Source organism: Cajanus cajan, chromosome 7 (assembly GCF_000230855.2).
Source record: "Cajanus cajan strain Asha chromosome 7, NIPB_CcT2T_4, whole genome shotgun sequence".
Taxonomy (NCBI): Eukaryota; Viridiplantae; Streptophyta; class Magnoliopsida; order Fabales; family Fabaceae; genus Cajanus; species Cajanus cajan.
This window is the reverse complement of record NC_138523.1, coordinates 53,381,111-53,408,594: the sequence shown is the minus strand read 5'-3', so window position 1 is coordinate 53,408,594 and position 27,484 is coordinate 53,381,111. Positions and strand designations below refer to the sequence as shown.

The following is a 27,484-nucleotide window of genomic DNA, read 5'->3' as shown; positions in this document are numbered from 1 at the left end:
ATGTTTAATTATTGATAATTTATTTTTAATGTTATGAAAATTGATGTATCGAGAAATATGATAAATAAAAATTGAAAAAAATTATAGAACTTTGAAGAATTTCTAAAAATCCTCTTGATAAAAAAAAAGTTATTAAAAATGCATTGGCTCTCTCTCTCCCTCTATGTAACATTGAGCTTTGAAAGGGGGGGTTCTAGTTGTTGAGAGCATCAGAATTGGGCCTTCTTCTAAGTTTTTCCCTTTCTTCATTTAGATTCTTAAGAGTTATAGAGAGGGTAGGTTGGTGGCAAATAGTTTTGAAGGTGTTTAGGGATCAAAAGATGTTGGTGCAAACATGGTGTTCTGGAGAGTTCTTCTCCTGTCTTCCCTTTTCTCTCTTTTCCTTCTTCCTCTCCTCGCTTTGGAAGCTTGGAATCGAGGTAAGGGAAGTTATAACTCAACCCTTAATGAATTTTTGTGTGCATGTTGTTTTAATTCCCTTGAAGTTTATGGTTATGTTGCTCAAATCGAATTGGGTGGCAAGGGGATTTAGGAATTTGGGGTTTTGTTGTTCATGATGAAAAGTTGAGAAATTGATGATTTTCTTGAAGTGTTGATGCATGTGTATTTTCCTTTGATTTATAAGTTGTATGTCGTTAGAATTTGAAGATTTTGGGGTTGGATGCATGAATTTTTGTATAAGTTGGGAGGATTTGGAGGTTGGGTGGTGTTCATGGTTGTTGGAGATGTTCTTCATTGATGTTGAAAATTTTGAGTTCTGAGACTGAGCATAGATTTTCATGCTCAACGTGAGAATTGAAAAATGCCTTTAGAAAACTGAGGATGAGCGTGAGAGGTGGATGTGCCTCTAGGTGACTAAGGCTAAGCATGAATTTTCACACTCAACATGAGAACTAGGAAGTGCCTTTAGAAGGATGAGACTAAGCGTGAGAGATGGAGTGCCTCTAGGTGGCCAAGGCTAAGTGTGAGTTTCACACTTAGCATGATAGGGTGGATGTGCCTCTAGTGGCTAAGGGTTAGTGTGAGATTTCTCACTTAGTAAAAACTTGAAAATTTTCTTATATAACTCTCTGGAAACCTACGGCTCAGCATGGAAAATTAGTCAAATTTTTATTCTAAAATTGAGTTGGTTGTTTGCTTGATGGATGAATTAGGTGATAAACACTTGTTATTAAAGTTGTTTTATAGAATGACGACAATAAGCATTGGTATGCTATATTTGTATGGTTAAAATGGTGATGAGCATTGATATGCATTGTATGATTGATATGTTATGAGTTGCATGATTGGACTATTAACTAAGCACTAGTATGCTATTATTGAATGAATAGTTGAGCATTGGTATGTTATATTTGGATGAATTGTTAAGCATTGATATGTTATTCTTGATTGAGGTGTTGAGCATTGATTTGCTATTATTAGTTGATATTGAGCATTGGTATGTTATACATGATTGTGTGGTTGATCTCTATATGCATTAGCTTGGGATAATGTGTATAAAAGTTGTATGTCGAGGTGTTGACATTAAGAATGTTGCGGACATTAAAACATGTTGATAGACTCATGACTAGAAGATAAAATGTTGTTTAGAAAGTTGAATATCCTATACAATGAATCTTATTTTGACCCTCTAAAAGGCCAGTTATTGAAAATCCTCATTGAGTAGGTGTGAAAGTCTTGGATGGATTATATTAAATATTCTATAGGTCCTTAACTAATTACTAGAAAGGTTGTGTGATTTCTTGCAAATAATTAGTAGTCTAACTCCATATGTGACTTGGTAATGCATGTCAAGGTTATGGTATGCTTATACCTAATTATATTATTCCTAACTATGGAATTGAACTTTCCTAGTGTCAGTGGCGACACCCAAAAAATCTGAGGATGGATTGATATCTCGTTTTAGTTATGGGTCCAACAGGCACATATGGCGTGAAAGCGATCAGGGTTGATTCGATAGAGTCAAGTCACTTAAACTGCTCAATTGTAATAGGAGATATTTATAGGTGAATGGGTGACAACACATTAGTTGAGGTGGATGCATATGATGTGTCGTTGATTGGTGTGTTCATATGCATTGGTTGAACATCTTATTATATGATAATTATTTGATGTGAGTTTGACTGTTTGGTGTGTAGCTTTCAAACTGGTAGTTGTTTTAAGGATTGTTGCATGATTTGAACCTTGTGGTGTTGTTGATTTTAAGGTTTACATGTGGTGAGTAATATAAATATTCTATTGGTATACTTGTGTGTTTTTAAATCTAACTTATCGTTGAGTGTTTTCCATGAGATATGAACTATGATGACCATGGTTTTCATGAGAACAGAACAAAGTTAGTTGGAGAGATCTAGAGAAGTTGTTGGTGGGCCATGTATTGATTGGCGATGTAGTTGATGACTATTTATGTAGTTGTACAATTGTGCTTGACTAGCACCATTAGGTCATATAATTTTCTCTTTTCGATTACTATATATGTGTATTTATACACTTATTTTATACTTGCAAAGTTAATTTCTGTTTTACACACACATAAATACATGTGTGAGTATTGCTTATCATGTTAGAAGTAAATGTATGACCTTTAATATGTTCGTAGTTCTGTTACTATTTGAGGATTGCACAAAGTGAAGCTGCCATGCAGATTGTTACACTCTCACAAAATAATAATGTTCAATATATAAAGTTTTTTTTTTAAATTATGAAAAATTTATTTATAAATAAATATATTAAATAAATTTTGAAATAGATAAGAGTTAAAAAAATTTCTAAAAACTCTCTTACCGAAGAAAAGTTCCCAAAGACAATCTCACATGAGAAAGACATTTATGTTTAATAATAAGAGTTGATTTTTCTTATATATGAAAAAAGTAAATAGATTTTTAATGTTGAAATTACATCATTCAATAATCAAAATATAATTTAATACAAAAAATTAAAATAAAGTAGAAATGAAAATAAATATATAATTTTCAAAAAAAAAATCATATATATCATACATAGTTTGAAATAAAATGAATAAATAAAAGTAAAGTTATTACGTAAAATAAAACTTGCTAGCAGAAAAAAAAATATTCTATGAAGATTGAATATATGACCATTAGTCTAATTTCACTCTAGTAACCGTTAGTTGTTGGACTGAATTCTCGATGAATTTAGTGCTAACAGCAAATTATAAAACCGTTTAATAAGCTCAATTCTTTAAATAAAAACGTGTAAATTCACTTTTTAAAAAAATAAATAAGCTTATTCTTTTTATAATAAATACACTCACTTGAATTTATTTATAAATTAGTATAAATAATTTTTGAATCAACGTAAATATAATTTAATTTTTCGTGAAAGGTGTACTCAATAAACATGTGTCTTTTTTGTTTGCATTAAAAATCATTTTAGCCCTTAAAAGTATAAACATATTAGCCTCTGAAATTTAAAAAAAAAAAAATGTCAAATACATTTTCAAAATATCAAATAAATAATTAAACTTTAGCACTTATTTTTATTTTTATTTTAGACAAATGTAATCATCAATTTTTAATTGAGAAACTTGTTTTTGCGACACTTAATTGAAATTTTGTTAGTTCTATATATTATTATTATTATGACGCTTTTAAAATTCAAGACCCAAAATAATCGTTTACACTATTTTTGTTTCACTCCAACAAATAACGCATTTATCATCTTTTATTTATTTATTTACTTTACTTTAATAATTTATCATAATCTTTATTTCTGGTCATAGCACTTACCCTCTATTCATAAATATAGCTTGTTGATGGGGCTCCCAAAATTCTTTTGTTACTCTAGGTACTTTTAAGGGAATCAGAGAAAATAACGGTTTTATAGTGAAAGAAAAATCATTATTTTGAAAGTAATTTTGATGTGAGTGTAATACTTGAAACAAGATCATTTCCAAAATGCACCATACTTTGTAGTTTGTATGCTACTAGAATGAACTTTTGCTTTTTAGACTCAAAACTTCGATTCTTAATTTTACTCTTAAATTCTATGTTTCCTATTGATGCTATTGTTGTTGTGTTACATTAACCCAAATCAAATGTAAAGTAGTGAAAAATAAGGCAACAGAAGTCGATCGACTAAGTAAAGACAATAAAGTAATAAACTAGTAATTGTACCAATAATATTGTTACATTTGTAGTTACCTTCTACAAATACCGAAAAAATTATGATCAACAATGAGACATCATACTCAAGACTTTGTGATTCTCCTTACTTTTATGCAAACCAAGACTTTGCAGGGAGCCGTTACATTCATTCTGGAAGCGATTCTGCACATTGCAACGGAGACAAAATGGAGAGTGGGAACCAATATCGGCACAACACATTAAGAGGTAACTACCCTCAATTAAAGTTCACAACTTTAGGACCCTTCTTCTTTGGTTTTACATGGCCATCTGTTGACTTTGCTGACTTTTTCTTGTCTGCACTATGCATGTCATCTGCCATGAAGTCATCTTCAATATCATCCCCGCTGATAAATTTGGTAACCTGACCACAGGGTCTTACTTCTGTTCTCATCGCTGAAAGAAAGAATAGTTATCACTTATCAACCATATTTGAGATAAGCAGCCTTCTTCAATATGACTATGAATGCTTAGCAATCCAATTCAGAAAGAGCTCAGGCTGAGCACAGATTACTCCAAAAATGTCAGTTCATTTTCAATTTTTATGTTGAACAATTTGTTTCTTAAAAATATATTTCAACCTACAGTCAAACATATTACTATCCTTGCCACGACAATGTTTGTACATGGGTGAAATCTAATACAAGGATTGTAACAAAGACAATGATCACTTTTAATCAGCACACTACAGTTAATTTACATAAAATAAATCAAAATCAACATCCAACAATACATGTTTCAATTTTCAAGCCTACCCTAATATCCTATATATAAAGAATATATTTAATACTGGTGATGTGCAATAATCAAGCATAATCATGCAGTCTACCACCAACAAACTTGTGTAATCTCAAACTCAAATATGAATAGTTATCCAATTTGATTAGCCACTTCATGATACCCCAGAGAGTAGACAATATCTATTTGAGAACCAAAATAATAGATTTCAGAGCAAAAATATCACTAATTTTGGAGAAGCAGTCACATTGCTACTATTCTAATTTATCCTAACATGGCATAGTACCAAAAATAATGCACTTTCACTACTTGCAATTACTTGACATTACCAAAAATAGCAGCAAACAGGACTAGCATCAGCCATTTCCAGAGAGGTAAATAAATGAAACATGGATATCAAGCAAATTAAACAAAAACGCAGCAACTTGATATCAAATCCAGAAATATAGTTGTAGAAAATTCATTCAGCTTCTTCCTATAAAACTTACATCCATCAAAAGGCCCATTAGCAGCAACAAATCCTTTCTTCCCTTTGTCTGGACAATCCCTTGCCAAATGTGTCACACCACCACATATTTTACAAGAACCACCCTAGTATACATAAACATTTATAACAGATTAGACACACTCTACAGGGGTCGAGTTTCTTTTATTCAACTAATATTATTATAGTTGACAACATATTCCGTTAAAGATAATAATAATACCTTTGGATAAATGCCATGAGTATTTTGAGGACAGTTTTTACTCAAGTGTCCACGTTGATTACAGACAAAGCACTCAGCAAACTTTGTCCCTCCTGCATTACCAATGAAACACTTTATGTCATGAGAAAAGTGATTAAATAACCCATAAGCACTCCATCAAAATCAAATTTTAGAATGTCAAGGAAGACCATAAAATCCCCAACCATTATGAGGTATATTTACATGCTTAAATATAGTAGAGAAGCCAGTAATTACATTATTGTCAAAAAAGAATAATTATAAGAATTTTAGAACCAACATCGACTAAAGAGCACTCTAATTTATAATACTTTACCAATGCCAAATCCCATGATTTGCCACAAAAATTCATGTATTTCATTCACAAAAAAGGAGCTAATCTAACCAGCTGCAAAGATATACATTTATACACTAAGCAACAAGAGCATAAATTCTTCACAGAATTTATCGTAAAACATAGCTTTCATATAATGAATTTTACTAGGAGACCAAAATAGAGAAGCCATATTGTCCTATTATACAGGGAGAAAAAATGCCATGGCTTGGCTTGCTTAGTTTGAAAAGACATTTTCTGTTTTTATTTCCTGCTTTGACAATAATTACAAAAAATAGCACCTTATTTTGATTTTGTTTATTGTTTTACAAGACACAGTGACACAACAAAATCATGGTTTTACTATTTTTCCTACACAAATCTGTGATAACAGGAAACAAAATGAAAATAAAGTGATATTTTGTAATTATTTGTGAAAATAAGAAATTAAAAAGACGACATCTTTCTCCAAAACCAAACAGGTATTACCTACTAAGTAAACTCCAATTGTCAAGAGAGTAAAAATTAACAGAAATCTATATTTTCTATTTTACATTATGCACATCTTTTTCTTTTTCTTTTTTAATGACATTGAGCATTTGACACTTGACAGTTATTTTTTCAGTCGTTGAAGTTAATATAAGAAAATAAATGCATAAACATATTCTCAACTAAATCTTTAAGAATAAACATGCAAATCCCAAACCAGTACGTTAAAATCCCATATTAAACTTGACTTTTTGAGACCCAGAAATAAGTCATACTAAGGTACATGAATGATAATATCCACATCACACTTGCCTATAATAAATGGCTAAAAGTTACAACTTACTATACAGTACACAGTGAGCTTTTGATGCAAATATTTCACCGCATAATCATGTTATCAGTGTTCATGTAAACTAAACAGTAAACAATAAACATGTATGATTGCAGATTGCATGTATCATACAATCTATGAAACAGGTCTACAGATTAAATCACGGCACGGCACCGTTTAATTGTAAGCCTATTAAACAAAAAAATTATATGTTGACAAAGCAAACCTTGTTCAAGAGGGTGCGGACATTGTGAGAGAGAGTGACCAGTTTCCCCGCAATTATAACAATACTTGCCATCATTGGCGGCATCTTGCACCGCAGGGCAATTCTTAGCCCTGTGACCGCGTCGTCGACACCGCAAACAAATCTGCAAAGACCACACCAGCAAACTAGGTAAACATGATTAACAATTAAATGAATCGATGTTTGCGAAAATGCGGGCATAATGAGACCTTGTTTTTCTCCCATTCGGCTTTTTGGGGACAGAGCTTGGCGATGTGGTCAACGGCCTTGCAGATGAAACAGGTATCGCCGGGCTTCATGCCGGGGACTCGGAGAAGGCGTTTCCTGGAGCCGGGCTTTGAGTCGGGCCTTTTGCGCTTGAAGGCGCTGTTTTTCTTCTTCTTTTTCTTGTCAGGGTCTTTTGGGGGCGTGGGCTCGGGCTTTGGAAAGAGCTCGGGGTGCTCTGCTTTGAATCGCTTACGAGCGAGTCGCTGCCTTTGGCTAACCATCACTGTCTCTCTCGCCGCAGCTACTACCACTCTTCAATGTTTGCTTGCTTGCTAGCGGCGGTGGTGCAAATCCGAAGGGTTTTCTTCTTCCCACGTTTTCGTTTATTTATTTATTTATTTATTTTACTCAAATAATTTTTTTTTTGTCTTTTATAATATTTAATTCATAATTTTGATTTCTCAATATTTTAATTTTTTATTTTAAATAATAATTTAATTTATAAAATTTATAATTTTAATTTGCTAATTAGATATTTATTTGTTAATTTTAAACTATTGTAACGTTAATCTTACTTGATATGATATATTAAAATTAAATTATATTTTAACTCTTATTTAATTTATTTTTATCTTCTATTATTACTTTTAAAAAATAAAATTAGAGTTTAAATGTAATTTAATATAATTTTATTTGGTACATGTGAAGAAAAATGACAACAAAAACAAATAAAAAAATGAGCATTTAGCCAACCTGGCCAACAGTTAATTCCGTTTAAATAATTTAGACAGAAATCTGACATTGCACTAATTTAAATTATTAAGGATCAAATTGAAACAAAAAATTAAAGTGGGACTAAATTGAAACAAAAAAGATATTATAAGGGACCAAATTAAGTTTTTAACTTTTTTATTTTATCCATAAAAATTGATTTTGATACAAAGAAATTTACCGACATTCATCTTGCTCAATTAACCAAATTAGACTACATTAGTTATTCTTTATAGTTTTTAAAACGATTAGACTTAATTGTGTTTTTGATCCCTCAAGTATTGTAATTGTGCAATTTTGATCCTCAAGATTTTAATTGAGTAATTTTAGTTCTTAAAAGACTGTAATTGTGTGATTTTAGTCTTTTAATTTTTAATTGAACAATTTTAGTCCCTCAACTATTATAATTGTGCGATTTTAGTCTTTTTCATTAAAAATTTAGTAATTTTAGAATATATATATATATATATATATATATATATCATATTTTAAAATTATACAATTGCTTACTTATTTAAGTTAACATATATTATAATTTTTGTTAATATATTAAATAATATATATTTATTATTACTAAATAAATAAAATTTATATATTATTAGTATTTTAATATTACTGATAAATTAATATAAATAATATTTTTAGTATATTTATAGATAAACTAATAATTTGAAAAATATGACTTAGTATATATTAATATAATTTTATAAAAATATAAATATATAACAAAAAATATGTATATTTCTAATTAATATACTTATATTTTTGTAAAAGTATATTAATATATAATAAATTATATTTATCAAATTATTGGTTTATCTATAAATATACTAATAATATTATTGATATTAATTTATGAGTAATATTATAAAAATAATAATATATACATTTTATTTATTTATTAGTAATAAATATATATCATTTGATGCATTGAAAAAAATTATAATATGTGTTAACTTGAATAGACTAATAATTATATAATTTTAGAATATTATATATATATATATTAAAATTATTAAATTTTTAATAGGAGAGACTAAAATCGCATAATTATGATATTTGAGGACTAAAATTGTTCAATTAAAAATTGAAGAACCAAAATCGCACAGTTGTAATCTTTTAGGAGTTAAAATTATCCAATTAAAACTTTAAGGATCAAACTTGCCCGATTACAATACTTAAGAGATCAAAAATGTACTTAAGCCAAATGATTAATGCTCTAATTTCAATATAGCTAGAAAAAAAAAAAAAAGTTGTTGCCTTAGCTGGATTGGGTACACTTTGACCCACGATTCTATTTAGGAATTAAGACACACCGCCCGTATTTCATAGTTGGAGAACTCATTTCCAAACGTTTGCTTGTTATTCCAGCATATATAGTGCAATACTTTTTTGTTCAGCATAGATACATTACATAGATGACTACGGGGGTTGTTGCTTCCGTGTAGCTTTTTCCCACTATCCTCCTGTAAGAAAAAAAAATAGAAAGAGAAAAAGAAAGAAGATATAGATGACTATAATAAGTTATTATGTCACTTACATGTTGATGAGAAAGAGCAACCAGATTCCCAAATTAATGTCTCATCAGCAAACTTTGCTTTCACATATATCTGGCAAAGACACATAATTATATGCAGAAATATTTATAGCAAGGAAGACTTAAGTAAGCAATTTAGTAGCATACATATATAAAGTCATAAAGCCACACTCCAACTCTCTTACAATGATTATTTTATAGTTGGGCATTGGATCCATAAAAAAGAAAGAAAAAGGTCGTAACTTTGTGATGAAGGGTTTTGTGATGACTACCTCTTGTCTCACTAAATGTTACTGTTGGATAACTCCTTTGCTTCTATATGGAAGAAGGACCCTACATGTTTTATGGTTTTCTCAATGGGAATGGGTCCACTATCGATCTTTGGCTAGAGTAAAAGAAACGTTTGCACATCCTGGTGAAACTTTGAGTACACTAACTGCCATTTTAATGATAGTTGGAATCAAAGGAAACATGGACTATATTAGAAAGTATGCATATCCAATAATCCTAATATGGTTCGATATGGGCATCAGTTTAGAACTTGTGTGATGTGTGCAATGCTAATCCAAATTTCAAGTACAGTGATGTATAAGGAGACATGAAAGTACATATTGGATGAAACGATGTATCGATATTAATTCACAATCCCAGCACATGGGTGGCTTGTTGATAACAAAAATTTTCTTGGTTCATTCTGGATCGTAATAATAATATCTACACGTTTTATTTATTTATTTTATTATTATCCATGTTCATGTCAAGTGTTTTTAGATAATAAAAGAGAATAATTAAATGTGTGTGAATTTATTGACATGGAATTAAACCATTAAGATCAATGTAGCTAATGATGAAAAGTTAAAGATAATATATACAAAGTCTAATATTTGAATCTTATTATTGTTATTATAAATTGTTATGATAAAAAAAAGCGTATTAGAATACTATCTGTTTTGGTCTGTTTATTATTGGTTGAAATTCACAATTTTTTGTGAAATTCGTATTTTATCTGATGAGTATCTTTTTTAATTTAATAATATAAATTATTAAAGTTTGTGATTTTCAATTAAGAGTAAAAAAATATTAAAAAAAAGTGTTAAAGAAAATGTCATTAACATTTATTAAAAAAATCTGAAACAAATTGTTTCATATCAATAATACTTGTAATCTCCCAAATTAAATATAATAAAAGAAAAACTATTCATTATAATGCACTTTTCTATATTTATAAAGATACAAATCACAACAAATAAATAAAAACAATTTAATTTAAATACATTGGTATTGTAAAGTATTTTTACATTATGATTCTATTTTAAGTTACTATTTTTGTATTTGATAACGAATTTGTTAAGATTAACACATATTCAACAAAAGCAACTTAACGTGTGTTTAAAAGCAACTTAACTAATTTCATTTAAAAAAAAAAAAACTAATGGAAACATGAGTTTCTGTGTAATAAATTTATCTTTCTTCTCTTTAATTTCTGTGCTGTTAAATAACTATATGTGAAATCTTCCCTTTCTTGAAATAGGTAATGATTATGTTACGGTGCATGAACTAAGGAATTGACATGAACCATGGATTGACCATTACCAACATGTAAGCGGCCATAGTAATTTTGTAATAAGCTTGAATGATATATGTATAGGCACTTATCCATGATGTCGTTGAAACACACACAAACTTCGTATCCAAGTATATATTATTTTCTAATTTCGTAATTCATAGAAAACCCACAACATTTAGAAAGAGAAAAAAATATTAGTTTCTTCATCACTAATAAAACATTAAAGAAAATTATGAATTAATTATTGCAGAAAAACCAGTCAACCCTTAAAGGTGAAGAAGCAATGGGGCAAATGGATGTGCTCCCATCCAGAAGTAAGCACAAGAAATGCTTTAACTAGAAGGCTAGAATTAGCACAAGTGCAGATCACATGCCCAGCCCGGAAGCACGTGCCAGTGTACCTGCTTTTCACGTGCCGTGGCGCCCAAAGCCCAAAAACTCAAAAGAAGCCCCACTTGCGCCCACATGCAAAGCGCGCGTCACGTTCACCCGCCAACCAAGAGCGTCACGCAGTCTCGAACGGAAGCGTGTCAGAGCAGGCACATACTCCAACGCAATAACGGCCGGAGCCTCACAAAATCAGAGACGTCCACGTGTCCAGATCGAAGCCCATCACAGAAAACCAACGGCCAGAAAATCCGAGAACAACTAGGCCGGATCGCAATAGATGCTTCCCTGAGAAGATTCAAAAATTTCCGTCCGCTTTTCAAATTTTAAATTCCCCCTTAAATGGAACGGCTCCGTGAAATCCCCGTTAACTTAACGGCGTGAGGAGTGGTGCTATAAAAGAGTCACCTGGTGAATTGTTGTTGTTCAGAGTAGAGAGTAGAGAGTAGAGAGTAGAGAGTAGAGAGTAGAGAGTTGAGAGTTGAGAGTTGAGAGAAGAGGGTTTGTTGACATCAGTTAGTGAAAATGCGTGAGATTCTTCACATTCAGGGAGGGCAATGCGGGAACCAGATCGGAGCCAAGTTCTGGGAGGTGGTGTGCGCGGAGCACGGGATCGATTCGACGGGGAGGTACCAGGGGAACAACGAGTTGCAGCTTGAGCGAGTCAATGTTTACTACAACGAAGCCAGTTGTGGACGATTCGTCCCTAGGGCGGTGCTCATGGATCTGGAGCCTGGAACCATGGACAGCGTCAGATCTGGTCCCTACGGTCAGATTTTCCGCCCGGACAACTTCGTCTTCGGGCAGTCCGGCGCCGGTAACAACTGGGCCAAGGGTCACTACACCGAGGGAGCTGAGTTGATTGACTCCGTTCTCGATGTTGTCAGGAAGGAGGCAGAAAACTGTGACTGCCTTCAAGGTATTATTAGGGTTTTACCTTTCCTATTTTCTATTGTTTGCTCTTGCTTTTCGAATTAGGTTTTTATTTCTGTTTCTTTCTTAGTTTCTAACTGAAAATTGATGCTCTCTGATTGTTCATATTGCCTGTTTCTTTGTGCTGAAATGGAAGTGTGCTTATGTTTACCTGACTTGATTTTGCTAATTGTACGAGACATCGTTGGCGTGTTTTTGCCCGGTTTTGTATTTTGAAAATAGAATTAGCGGAGATGGTGAGTTGTGCGTGCTGTTTTCTTTACTGGTTATTAATTTTTCATTTGCTATTTGAGTGTGGAGACTTGATTGAGCTTCATTATATGCGAAGGCTCTTTCTTTTACTAAGAGCAAGTAATTAAGGTGTTAAAATTTGTGGGTATTGTTTGCAGGGTTTCAAGTTTGTCACTCTCTTGGTGGTGGAACTGGTTCTGGAATGGGAACACTTTTGATCTCAAAGATCAGGGAAGAATATCCCGATCGAATGATGCTCACATTTTCTGTGTTCCCATCACCTAAGGTTTCTGACACAGTTGTTGAACCCTACAATGCAACACTATCGGTGCACCAACTGGTTGAGAATGCAGATGAATGCATGGTTTTGGATAATGAAGCTCTCTATGATATTTGCTTCCGCACCCTTAAGCTCACAACTCCAAGCTGTGAGTTCTTCTTGCCTTTCCTTCAATTGTAGTTTTGGAATTTTCGTTGTTGATGTTGTCCTTTCTCTGATTTGTTTATTGACATTGGATATATGTTTTTGTTTTTGTTAACAGTTGGAGATCTGAACCATTTAATCTCAGCCACCATGAGTGGTGTAACATGTTGTCTTCGATTCCCTGGTCAACTCAATTCAGATCTTCGCAAACTTGCCGTGAATCTCATTCCATTCCCTCGTTTGCACTTCTTCATGGTGGGATTTGCCCCACTCACATCCCGTGGATCGCAGCAATACAGGGCACTCACTGTACCCGAGTTGACCCAACAAATGTGGGACGCCAAGAACATGATGTGCGCAGCTGATCCTCGCCATGGTCGCTATTTGACAGCATCCGCAATGTTCCGTGGTAAGATGAGCACCAAAGAGGTCGATGAGCAGATGATCAATGTTCAGAACAAGAATTCATCCTACTTTGTCGAGTGGATTCCGAACAATGTGAAATCCACTGTCTGTGATATCCCTCCAACTGGTTTGAAAATGGCATCAACCTTCATTGGCAATTCTACTTCTATTCAAGAAATGTTCAGGAGGGTGAGCGAGCAATTCACGGCTATGTTCCGCAGAAAGGCTTTCTTGCACTGGTACACTGGAGAGGGTATGGATGAAATGGAGTTCACCGAGGCTGAGAGCAACATGAACGACCTTGTATCGGAGTACCAGCAATACCAAGATGCAACTGCGGATGATGAGGGTTATGATTATGAAGATGAGGAGGAAGCTCCGGAAGAAGATGAAGCTTAAACAGTAGTAGTGTTTTGGAGGCTGTTTCTGTTTGTGTTGTGATAATGTGTCAATGTTGTCCTTTTTCTTTTTTTACCTGAATACCTTTTTCGGGGTTTTGGACTGTTTTGGGGCGCTCTGCCTGTCGTTGTGACTATGGTAGGTTAGAATTTTTACTGTTCTGCATGTTTTCATTATTGTTAAAAAATGGTGTCCCTTTTTCTTTTCTGGAAGATTGAAAACCAACCTAGATATATATGGATATCGTTCTTCATGTTAAGCTTGCATTTGTTTGGATTGAATGGGTTATACATTGCGTTGTGGTGATGTAGATTTGGCTCCAAATATACCTTCGTGATGGCAAAATAAATTAATAATGGTTTGCTTTTGAAATCAATTTTGATGGCAAAATAAATCGTGGATCATGTTTGGAAGCGATTTTATGGTCTGCCTTTTTTGGTTCAATTTGTTTTAAGGATCCACTTTTTGTTCAAATTTTGTATATTTGATTATTTAACTTGCTGTCGTTTATACCTCTTAGCCTGTTCTGTTGTTTAAAAGTGCGAAATCCATTTAATGAGAGAAGGTTCTTTCTTTGCTCAGATTAATTTTGTTGGTCATATAGTACCAGTTAATTTCCCCCAAATATGTAACGTTACTACATATAAGCTGAAATATTTTCGAACACAAAATTACTACTTAAACTAAAAATACAATGCAGATGTTCATTTTATTTGCCGCGTAGCACAAGCCTACTACGTGTATTATATTTAATCTATATAGTTGCTGATGGAATGTATGTATTTAAGAATATTATTAATGTTAACCATATATTATATTTGTTAAATATACATGGATAAATACAGAAAATAAAATTTGTTTGTTCAAATTAAAATTGACTAAGTGTAAATTTAACAACTAAATTCTTTTAAATAAGATTTTGAGTTCTAATGTGATAGATGTAAAATGTAATTAGAAAAAGTGATTCCCTAAAGCTGATTTATCTAGATTTTTTTTACAAAGATTAAAACTTGTAAATGAAACAAAAACATAAGATAGTTATTTAAGTTTTTTCAATAAAAATTAATTAAAAAATATTTCATACTAAATACAATTTAAAAAAGAAAATAGATGTTGAAAAGAAAAATGGACAAGTGAAATGATTGCATGTACCAATAATTTTTATTCGGGTGGCTGGGACAAAATGCTGGCATATATTCCTCCCAAACCCAAACAACTAGCTATCACGTGTATCTTTGTTGTTTAGCTACTATGTTAATCTTCACGGATTGAATAATGACCAGAATTGATCTAGCATCGTCAGAATATAACTTTATTAAGAGTGAATATATCACTCTTTGAAACTTTTTCTTCGATCGAAAATATTATAATTCCTTAGCATTTACCTATAGTTCAGAGGCCCACCAAGATATGTTTGAAACTGGAGTTTCAGGGCTTAAATTCCTCGTACCCAAAGGACAAAGCCAATCCCTACAATAACAGGCTGGATCTAGAAATATGGTAAAAATAAAATTAATAATAAAGACTAAATAAATAGAATTTATTAATAGTAGTTTCTGTATTAAACATTTTAATGATCTTCTCTCGATGTAAATAACTAAATAATTCATTAAAAATATTTTTATATTCATTTGAAAACTAATTTTGTAATTAGAAGTGATCTATCAGGTAAAGAGCAAATACCAAATAATGCAATCAATCAAAAGATAAGTCAAATATTGTATTGCGTTCGCATATCTTTGACATATCTAAAAAATTGTTGACAGACTTCTCATTCAAAATGAATGTCAAATTTAATATTGATTTTATATTCTAAGATGAAATTTCTCTTTAGGTAAAACTTGATATTTTAAAATTGGAATAATCATTAAATTAATCTAAATACTAATTTAAAGTTGAATCGTGATTGAATGGTAATCAAACTGATATTAATAAAATAATAATATTATTATCTATAAAAAATAATAATATTAAATAATATAATATTATAATTTAATAATACTAAATATTAAAATAAAACTTTATTTATAAATTAACATTTAATATATACGTAAAATTTTAAATTATATAATATAATATTTATGTATAAGTTTTAATAAAATATAACAATTTTCACTAATAACAAATTTATATTTAGGATAAAAAGTATCATATTAATATAATATGAATTAAAAAATAAAATACTAAAAAATATAAATTAACCCAAATTATTAAAATTTATTTATAAGATAAGTATTAAATATTTTTAATTAAATTTTAAAAATTAAAAAATTTAATTACACCAATTTAAATCAGTTTGATCGATTTTTATGCAATCAATTTGTGAGACCTAAAATTAAACCAGTTTAAGTTCAAATTTCATGGTTCATAAAATTAAAAAAAATGAACAAAGATTCAAAAAATGAATAAAATTATTCATAGGACTGGGAAAAAAATTGTGGGTAGATCAAACCCAAACAACTCAATCATAAATTTGGCTATTTGGCGGTTATGGCCGAATAAAATTTGAGTGGGTTTGAATATTTTGATATTCGGCTTGTAATGGATGGGTTTGAAGCTTTGAATGTATTGATTTCTTTTTGTTTTGTTGATTAAGAAAGGTGTATTAGTTTAGGATTTTTTAAGATTTTAAAAGATTTTTTTTTGAGTAAAAAAATTTATAGGTATTCAATCAGGATTTTATGTCACTTAAAAATAATTCAATGGTATTTAATATGGATTTTCAAGATTTTTTAAAGAGTCTATTAAAATTTATTGGTATTCATTTGAGATTTTTTACAACTTAAAAACAATTTATTAGTATTCAAAAATATAAGAATTTTAAAGGATTGTTGTGTGAAAAAGATTTTGAAGGACTTTCTAGTGTTATCTATAAATACTAAATTCATAAAACAATTCAATCCAAATCCATCGGATTTTGAAAGATTGTTTGAAGTGACTTTTCAAGAATTTTCAAGTGAGTTTTTCATCTTTTTTTTTCTCTATTTTTTTTTCTGCTAATAATATTACACTATTGTTTACTGCTCATATATTATATTGTAGTACTGTTCTCATTTCATTCTCCTATTTTGTGAAACTCCTGTAAGAATTTTCTTTTTGTTTTGTTGATTAATTTTTTGTAAATTTGACAATTTGTGAAGCAGAGCAAATAAATTTACAAATAATTGTTTTAACCCATAAGATGAATCCAGTCGATCTGCCACCCGGTTTAGTCGATAGACAGAACAGGTGAAACATTAATCCAAATTTCACATAATCAATTTACTTCATTTTGAAAATTTTGAACCTGGATGTGACCATAACTAACTAGTGTTCAACCCTGTTTCTTTATCTAATGGATGTGCTTCTTAGAAAACTACAATTTTTTCTGTTATTCCTGTTGAAACCCTTATGAAATTAGGGATGAAAAGTCTTGGATAGGATAATTATATAATACTTTTTTAAAGATAAAACTAATCTTAAATCTTTATTTGTAACATCGAACTTGCCCATAAGCTAACAGTAACACAATGTTTAAATTTAGGTTGGTCTTCTCCAAGAACAGTGTTTAAATCTTCATCGGCAAGCTACTTATTTAGGCTCCAGAGAGTATTGAGCTGTTCAAGTTTGAGAAACGAAGTGTTCTGCTACGAGACGCCTTAGAATCTTGCCAGTGGCGGTCTTTGGCAAAGAATCAGTGATGAAGACCTTTTTAGGGACTTTGAAGGTTGCAAGGTTCTTCTTGCTAAATCTCTGCACCTCTGCCTCGTCAATGTTTGATCCTTCTTTTGGGATGATTGCACAATTTATCTGTTAAAATTGACTCGGGTTACAAATAATTTTTTGGCACTCTTGTATACTTGTTTCCTTATTTTTAATTTTTTTAAAAAAACATTCTCATTTTTTTAAAAACATTAAATGAGGGAAAAAAAATAATCGTAGTAAAACGAGTGTCGTTATCTAAAGCAAAAAGTATGTTCGGTGTGAAGTCTGAAAAATTTTCCCTAACGACATCTAAATGATTTAAGTACTGTAGACTGTAGTTACAAACAAAAAAAAAAGGTTGTTTCCTGCAACTATCGGACTTGTGAATTGTGATGCTTACGTAATGTTGGTCTTTGTCAGTAATTATTTATGGTAAATTTTTTGATTTTTTTAATGATATTTATACAAAATATTTACCATCAAACAGTAATTATTCTCTATTAGAAGATGGAGATTATAAATATAGATAAAGTAAGTATTTTTTTTCTTCTAATATAACTCGAAGTTAAAATTTAGGTTAAAATTTTTATTTGGTCTTTTATAATATTATTTTTAATTTAGTTTCATTTTAATTTTTTTGTTTCAATTTAGTTCTTAATAATTTAAATTATTGTAATTTGGGACTTCCGTTTAAATAATTTAAACGGAGTTAATTGTTGGTCACGTGAATGTTAGGTGGATGTCAAATAAATGTATAGGTGGATGTCAAATTTCATGAATATACCTGAAACCAGAACGGCCCGTTCTAGGCACAAAATTAACATATCAAGAGTGCAACCAGAACGGGCCGTTCTGGTTTCAGGTGTATTCAAGAAATTTGACATCCACCTACGCATCTACGTGACATCCGCCTGATATCCATGTGGGTAACAATTAACTTTGTTTAAATCATTTAAACAGAAATTCTAAATTACAATAATTTAAATTATTAGAAACCAAATTAAAATTAAAAATTAAAATAAGACTAAATTAAAAAAATAAATATTATAAGACACCAAATAAAAATTTTAACCTAGAATTTAAGTTTTGAAGAACTTGACTAATTAGTACAAGTCTCAACCACTTATTTAATCAATGTTGGTGCAGTTTCGGTACGTTGAATAAATTATGAAACTCCAAAATTATTGTAGTTTGTGAATAAAATATTAACATGTCAGAAATGAAGAGAAGTTTACATAGAGACATAAAATGATACCATGTGTTTGTTGTGAACAAACCGATAAAGTCGTCTGGGATTTAAATATATATATATATATATATATATATATATATATATATATATATATATATATATATATATGCACATAAACACCTAGGAACACCTAGGAATTGATAGTAATATTTTTAAAAAATTAGTCTCTATAAATAATAGGCTTTATTTAACATCGATTTATGCTTATGAGTTTACAACCTTTCTATGTTTGAAAGGTTTGTTGAGATCAAAGTGTGATTAAAAAAGTGATAAAGAACAATGGAGAGGTCCAAAAACAAAAGGAATAAAGGGAACATGACCATCGACACGATTCCTCAAAAATGCGTTTTTTCTTCCTAAATTAAACAATTTAGTGAATCAAATTTATTTAATGGAGTTTAACAGATAATAATGTCCGTCCAGCAATAAAAATCATAAACAGTCTAATGTATCAACTTTATTACTAAGTTCAAAAGAAAATAATGCCCGTTCAGGTTACTATCATACAAATTTGACACGTATGATAAGATCATTGATTTTTTTTATTATAGCAATTTATACATATTATAAAAGAATATATTTTGATAACTATTTTCTTGATTTCTACTTTTTTAATAGATAATTATACATTTTAAATATAAAAAAATCTTTTTATATTTTTTTTAAATAATTATTATAATTTATAATATTTATTTAAGTATAATTATTAGAAACAGGAAGTACTTCACCACTCTAATCTTAATAAATTAAATCTTAATAAATTGAAAGTATATTAATGATGAGATATAAGTGATTTACTGTGTATAATTGTTTTTTATCCTAGTTTAATGTAGTATATCACAATCTTAATCTCAATTGAATCAACTAAAAGCTTAAAATAGATGTAGTTTTTACTAACTATCATAATTATAAAAACACATACCTCTTCGCCATATTTGTCATCCGGCACTCCGAATGCAACTGCCTGAGCAATGTCTGGATGAGACAGAAGGACGGCATCCACCTCTATTGGTGATATTTTCTCCCCTTAAAACAAAACAAAAAAAATAATTGCTTTTATAACACCATAGTTTCGTAATATATATATATATATATATATATATATTATACACTCGACATGCTTCAAAAGTTAATGCCTAATGACTCATAAATAACCACTATTTACCTTCAAATGTGTTAAGTTTCAACACAAATCACAAATTTCATATATACCGCAAAACCTTTCCTCTTAATTTTCAAAATACCCAATTCATACACTTTTGTCATACAAAGACAAAGAAGAGTAGACATCTCTAACACATGTCATATTTTATTATTTGTTAAAATTCAAAAAATAAAAAGATATACCTCCGCGATTAATGAGCTCCTTGATACGACCAACGAGGTGCAAATAGCCATCGGAATCAAAAAACCCGAGATCACCCGTGTGGAACCACCCGAATTGAAAAGCAGCACTATTCGCATGAGGGTTATTCTTATACCCATTCGTTACATTGGGTCCCCTAATGCAAACCTCGCCTGTCACCCCACCCTTTTGAATCTCACCCTTCTCATCCAATATCACCATTTCCTGGCCCACGGCCTTTCCAACGGACCCGGCCCGGTGAGGCCCATCATCCGGCAAAGGGTTCGACGCCATCAAATGCGACGCTTCCGTCATCGCATACGCCTCCAAAACCGGGGCCCCGAACGCCTCCTCCAACCGCTCCAGTATAGCCGGCGCAAGCGACGCGCTGCAGCTCCGAATAAACCGGAGCTTCGGGTAAACCGGTTCCGGATTTTTCAAGTGACGCTCCAATACGATCTGGTGCACCGTAGGAACCGCGGTGTACCACGTGGCCTTGTACCTCACCATGTCACTCCAAAACGTGGAGGCGGAGAACCTCCCCGCCGCCGGAAGCGCCACGGCGGAGCCGGCGGCGAGAGAACTCAGCAACGCCGCGATTAAGCCGTGGACGTGGAACAACGGGAGAACGATCACCGTCGAGTCGGACTCAGTGAGTTTGTAGACGGCTTTGATGTTCTCGACCGAAGAGGCTAAGTTGTGCTGCGTCAACGGCACGCCCTTGGGGCGGCTGGTGGTGCCGGAAGTGTGGAGGAAGAGCGCCACGTCGGACGGGTCGTTGGCGAGTTCGGAGAGCGAGTCGGGCGCTGACTCGGTGTGATCCAGAGAAAGAGTCAGCTCCTCAGCGAGAAAAGCCGTTGCGTGCGGAATGTTGAGCTTGGAAGCCGCCGCTTGAGCCGGCTCGTTCCCTTCTTTCGAGGTTACTAACAGCTTCGACTCAGAATCGGATAAATAAAACTCGAACTCTTCCGCTGTGTAAGCCGCGTTCAACGGCGCCGCCGTCGCTCGCGCTCGAATAACGGCCAAAAACGTTATTATAAACTGAAACATAAATCATTAATACATAAATTAGAAAGATTAAACGAAATAATATATAACATTATTTCTTATTTTTTGGCAATGAAACAGTGGAAGGAAAATAAAATGATTTAGTTAGGGTTTTGGACCTCGACGGTGTTGGAGAAGGTGAGGGCGACGACATCGCCGGGTTTGATGCCGGCGGAGAGGAGGCGCGAGGCGGCGGTTTCAACGAGGTGGTGGAGGCGAGAGTGGGTGAGGTCGAATTTACCGGAGACGGAGAGGGCACGGTGGGAGGGGAATATTCTGGCGACGTGGTGGAGCAATCCGGTGAGTGTGGTTTGAGGTGGCATTGTTTGGTAACTGGTAAGGTTATGGTAGGCAAAGGAAACGTGAGTGAATGAGAGATATATAAAGGATGAAGGATATATGCGAGTGCAACTATGCTTGGCGAACGTGGTTATGTGTGATACGAGGACACCCAATATATATTCAATACATTGCAACCGCACATAAGGGTTTCTGCCTAAACTTCATACTCATAAGAAGTTAACTTTATTAAATAAAAATTTCTATTTTTTACTTTTTGAGGAACTAAACTATATTAACGCATATATTAATTCTATCCACACATTGGTTTACATTTTATCAATTATTTTTAAATATATGACTAAGCTATCAACACGATATGCATGTATTTTCTTTTCATTTATTTTGTTGAAAGACAATGGATTTTTTTATTATTACTGCTCTCACCTTACGTATCTTCTACAGTTCTCCTCTATGTCTGGTATATGATGTGTATTTAATGTATTTTAAATATACTTTATTGTGGATAGGATTGTGCAAACGATGCTTTTTTTAATAATTAAATAAATCAGCTGTAAAAAAATTCAATTGATTTAATATAAATGGTATGGTTCGAATGCAAACTATTTTTCTAAAGTGATCTGATTCAGATTTTTCTCCAAATGCTTGGAAAACACAAGAATATATGTCACAATATTAATAGACAAACACGATATTTATTAATTTGATATTTTATCTTGTCTTATCTCTCTGTATAATTAAACTTAAATATTAATACAACATTAAAATAGGGGGCCGGTGTAGTTGGTAAGAAATGTGTTTAGCAAGATATTTGAAAAAATTATAAGTTAATTTTATTAAAATAAACTTGTTTAATATTAAAATTTATTTTAAGAACATATAATTTATTTTCACAAATCAATTAAAGTAGCTTATATCTTATAGGCTCTTTTTTTTAAATTATTCTCATTAATATATTTTAAATTTATTTTTAACTTCTTATTTTAAAAACTATTTCATCTATTTTGTCATTCTTTCATTCTCAATAACAAATAAATAGATTTGTCATTTTACATTGATCATTTAGCTTATGAGAAAATTTTAATAAATAGTCTCAATTCAATTATTAAACTTATAATTTTAACTTTTGAGCTTATAGTTTTTATACTTTCAATTAACTTATAAGTTTTCAACTAGCTTTTTATTAAAAAAAACAATTTTAAGATGTTTAATATTGTTCGGATACAACAAGAAAAACCAGTTTTTATGTATTAAATTAGCTTTAAACAAAAAAAAAATGTTGAAAAATAATTGTAAGTTCAAATTTCTACCTTCATAAAAATAATATATTTTAGAGAAAAAAAATTATTTACAAATTTAAGTTGTTGTTTCAAACATATAACTTATTTTACAAACATTTTTTTTCCTAAAAAAACAGTTTAAATGATGGATTATAAATTTATAATAGCTTTCCTAGACATACTCTAAACTAGTTTTACCAAACACAGATTGAGCTCACTTCCCATAAAAAAGTGAGTTTGATTTTTCTTGCCCATGTGAGAATATTATGAAGTGATAATTTATATTAAAAAAAATTGTTTTTTTTAAGTCTTGAGGAATCTTTAAAAGTTAAAACTCAACTCACCTACATTTTTCATATATATATAAAGTTACTTGATTTACTTTCAATAATAATCTATAGATTGGAGAAAAAAAAATGAATGAATCATTATTAACAATAATAACTCGGTCCACCTTATCTATTTACTTTTGTTTTCTAAAATATGGAGATTAGTTTGATTAAGTAAGAATGAATTATTTAAAAAAAAAAATGAGTATGAAAGAATTATTTGGATTATAAATATACGAATTATTTTGACACCTTACAGCGATGGGCCTGCCACAATTAATGACTGGTTGGGTTCATCGAGGCTCCCGCAGTTGGGCCTTGTTTACATTCCTTTCAACAAAATATTATTAAGTCATGAATCACATATCTTTAATTATATTTTATATGACATGTAAAACTATTACGATTTTTAGTAGTGAATTAAAAATCTTAAATACAAAACTAATCTCGATAATCTTAAATGAATGAATTACCTAATAATTTTTTCCTTTATGTTTGTTGCATATAATAGAAGAGTTCATGAAAGAAAGAAATAGACAAGAAATAAAGTGAAGAGAAATAAAAAAGAGAGTAATAGCTGAGTATAAATAGATAAGAAATAAAATAAAAATTTGATAGTTTAGTTGATAAAAATATGTGACAAATAATATTATGTATATTTAATAAGATAGAAAAAAATGTGGAAAAAATGTATAAAAAATAAGAGAGAAATAAATAAATAGAAAATAAAAAAATATTTTTAAAATTAACTTTTATTTCAATCATTTAAATAAAATAATTATATAAATATTCGAATGAAACAATTACTATTTGAAGGAAATAATTTCTACTCGAACGAAAGTTTCAAAACCCCAATTTGTATTTGAATGTTTTGAAAACATAATTGAATAAAATTTAATTTATTCAAATAAATAATAAAAAATTCCGTGTGAGTAAGTAACATGTTATTCGATTGTGTGTAACATTTATTTGAATACTGATAGTTTTTAAGCTTGTATTGTTCATTTCCGTGATGATTTGCGAAAAAATAAGAGTATCATGCTTTTTAATTTTTTCGTTGACATATTTTGCATCATCCAAACAACTTTCGACTTATATATTTTTTTTTCCTAATTCACACCCCTCTTCTTTATTTTATTTTATTTTTGGTAATTTTACTGTACCGATCGAACACGGTGTAAAGATTGACGAATACCGGCAGACTCGAGAACGAGAACAAAATTGTTGGTATCAATGCTTTCTCGTCACCATTTACAAGAAAACTTTCGGTGCATGATCTTTTCTCTCCATTTTGCTTTGATATGCAAAATCATGGATAGAAAAATAAATAAAATCCATCTAATTGTTTCAATAAATATCTATAACAATATATAAAAAATAATACACTCTTTTTTATTCACTTTTATTAAGATATTTATACTCTTCATAAAAAATTAACTATTTTCTTTAAATATAATAACCACCAATTAAAATCATATAAAAGTTTAAATTAAATAGACACGATCTCATATAAAATTAAAATCAATCATAAACTTTTTGATGATTTATAATGTGTTTTTTTTAACTATGTGATGTGTCACATAATTTTTTTTTTCCTACTAGTTACCAATAATAACAATTAGAAGTGTAAGGGGATTGAGTTGGATTGGGTTTAGATAAATCTGTTATATGATCCAATCAAAATTTAACAGATTGGGTTGGATCGGATTTGTGTAATTTTTCTTAAAAACCTAATTCAACTTAACTCAATCATGAATGTATTAGGTTATGTTGGGTTAATATGGTCAACATAATTATATATGATCAAGTTAAAAATATAAAATCCATTATTCAATCCATACAATTAGGGGTGTCTAAATTGCTAAATTTAATTAAACTAAAAGAAAACTAAACTAAACTATAATAAATAGTTCACAAAACTAAATTGAACTAAAATAAATATTGATTAAACTAAACTAAACTAAACTATTATCTAGTTTAGTGCACTATAGTTTTAGGAGTTTGAACTAAACTATAATATCAACTAAATTAAATTATTATTAACTATAAACTAATTACATTGAACTACATTAAAAAAAAATTAAAATAAATATTTTTAAATTGGGCTACCAAATCATTGATATTAATTATGAATTAAATTGAAAATAGTTTGAAATGTAAAACAATAAAATTGATAAAAGTTCACATGATAGATTTTTCATTCATATTTTTTGAAAATCAATCAAATCTTATTAATTTTTAATCAATTTACTGATATTATTAATTATTAAATAAAAAAATTTGGGTGGGGAGGAGTTGGGATAGTTAGAAGCATGAGGACCTAGGTTCAATCCTCACTACAACCATCTTTGTAATCTTTCCTATCTTTACCAATAAATAAAAGAGTTTAAAAATAATATCTAAATATTACATGTGACTATCTTTTTAAGTTAATACGTTCTTTACAAAATAGTATGAGTTTTAAAAAATATTATAAAAATGTATAGCGTTATTTTTATAATGTTGTAAACTCAATTGTTAAACTCAATTAATTAATATTATAATTTTTTTTATTAAAATAATATTTTTTAGCATCAAAAATAAAATTACTTGGATAACAAAGAGAGAAGTTTGTACATACATATATGTTCCGGTCACGGGATGCGCTAGGGTTTTTCCTAGATCAAGCCGCAAAGCCAGAGCATTCGAAAAGTGTAATCTGCCCTCTCAACTCTAGGGTTTAGGGTTTTATGGTACGTCGTTCATGGGCCGCCTGGGTCCCGAGGATCAAGGGATTTTCTTAACCGTCCTATTGGGGGAATATTTTCTCGTATAAGATGGGATTTTTTCCCTGATATCGAAACAACCTTATGGAAGAGGAAAGTCGGATTTTGGCCGAGTATCCCCTGCCGAGCCAACAGGTCGAATTCTAACCGAGTGAGTTCAGCTAAGTCGGCCCACGACCGATTAGCTCTTTAGCGAGAAGTTAGATCGGTAATATGCCGATCCCCCTCTGGACGGAGGGAATGGTGCCGGGCATGCCAGTAATCAGGTTTGGACCGAGTATCCCTGCCCTTAGGCGAAGGATTTGAATTAAAGGGAGGTAATGGGTAGCGATCGCCATACCGCTAACACAAGGTCTAGTCGGTTATTCACCGAGACGTCACACTTGCCTTCCAGCCTCAAGCATGTAAGGCGAAGAGGCTCAATGTCTGGCCATTTAGTCGGTTATTTACCGAGACGTCACACTTGCCTTCCAGCCTCAAGCATGTAAGGCGAAGAGGCTCAATGTCTGGCCATTTGGTCGGTTATTTACCGAGATGGCTCCTTAGCCGGCAAGGTAAAGATGTTATCGGTATTATTCCGATAGAATCGCAAGCATTGCGACTTTCTAGAAGTTGATGGGACGCGTCTGTTCTACTGCTAACGAAGAGACATGCATTTATTACAAAGGCTGCGCCCCAGATCATTAATGCTTTTGAATTTATGATGGTGCCACGTGGCATCCCTCGTGGCTTATGATTGTAAAAGTGGGTCCCCTTCGTAAAGAGGAGTCACAACGTCTCACGCGCGTTGTGACCTTTGGGTACTTCCTCTCACACGCGGCCTTTCACCTCTATAAATAGAGGGGGGGCAAACCCTTTTTTGAGGTTGCTTGCCCTTCTTTTCTTCGCGCGTTTTTCTCTCCGGTGGTGGTTCTTCTTCTCCGTTCTGGATTTACGGCGGTTGACGGTGGTTTTATCCCTGTTTTAGTGGGTGAAGTGGTGTGAGCCTTAGGTACGCGTATTTATCCATTATTCTTAGTGATTTTTCTTGCAAACCTTTTGCCTTAGGTTAATCTAAGTTCATATTTGTTATGGCTGTTGTGGGATATGGGGAGTTGTACAAATGGGTTAAAGATGATGCCTTAAAAAGTGAGTCTTTGATAAATTCGTGGGAAGCTATGGATAGTTTTTGCCGGGACCATGTAGTTTGTAGTGACGGGGAGGAGGTAGTTGTGTGTGAACCTTGCGTTGATAGGGAGCCGGTGTGTCTTAGGTCGTCCTCAACAGAGAAATTCACCTTTTGCTATTCTACCCTCATTTCTAAGATTAGGGTGAGATGGCCCCTTACCGAGTGTGAAAAGGGAGTACTTCAGTCCTTAGGTGTCGCTCCGACCCAATTGCACCCCAATAGCTGGGCCTTTGTGCGAGGTTTCGAAATCTTGTGTTCTGGTCTCGGAATAATCCCGACCTCAGACAAGTTTTTCTATTTCTTTGAAAGTAGGGTTAGTAAACGTACTAGCTGGGTATCCGTTAGTGGGGTTTCGGGTCGTGGTTTGTTGTCCTTATTTCAGTCGTCTTATAAGGATTTCAAAAAATCATATTTCCGAGTACGTAGCTTACCGGGTCACGAAGATGTGTTAGAGGGATTTCCTTTGTA

The 27,484-nt window shown here is 31.6% G+C and overlaps 3 protein-coding genes across 3 annotated transcripts; 1 reads left to right on the top strand and 2 right to left on the bottom strand.

The window, feature by feature from the left end:
• Nucleotides 1-4,098: 4,098 nt before the first annotated feature.
• Nucleotides 4,099-7,561, bottom strand: LOC109814965 (uncharacterized). Its single transcript, XM_020379509.3, has 5 exons — nt 7,195-7,561; nt 6,968-7,109; nt 5,591-5,682; nt 5,372-5,474; nt 4,099-4,541 (listed from the first exon to the last, which is right to left on the bottom strand). Exons 1-5 carry the CDS (start codon nt 7,471-7,473, stop codon nt 4,363-4,365), a joined length of 795 nt encoding a protein of 264 aa, XP_020235098.1. The 5' UTR covers nt 7,474-7,561; the 3' UTR covers nt 4,099-4,362.
• Nucleotides 7,562-11,872: 4,311 nt separating this feature from the next.
• LOC109806851 (tubulin beta-1 chain) lies at nt 11,873-14,105 on the top strand. Its single transcript, XM_020369383.3, has 3 exons — nt 11,873-12,373; nt 12,777-13,046; nt 13,161-14,105. The coding sequence occupies exons 1-3, from the start codon at nt 11,980-11,982 to the stop codon at nt 13,844-13,846; spliced, it is 1,350 nt and encodes a 449-aa protein (XP_020224972.1). The 5' UTR covers nt 11,873-11,979; the 3' UTR covers nt 13,847-14,105.
• A 3,051-nt stretch (nt 14,106-17,156) lies between these two features.
• Nucleotides 17,157-21,674, bottom strand: LOC109806841 (oxalate--CoA ligase). The gene is made up of 4 exons (XM_020369371.3): nt 21,294-21,674; nt 20,130-21,168; nt 19,705-19,808; nt 17,157-17,635 (listed from the first exon to the last, which is right to left on the bottom strand). Exons 1-4 carry the CDS (start codon nt 21,495-21,497, stop codon nt 17,447-17,449), a joined length of 1,536 nt encoding a protein of 511 aa, XP_020224960.1. The 5' UTR covers nt 21,498-21,674; the 3' UTR covers nt 17,157-17,446.
• Between the last annotated feature and the right edge of the window lie 5,810 nt (nt 21,675-27,484).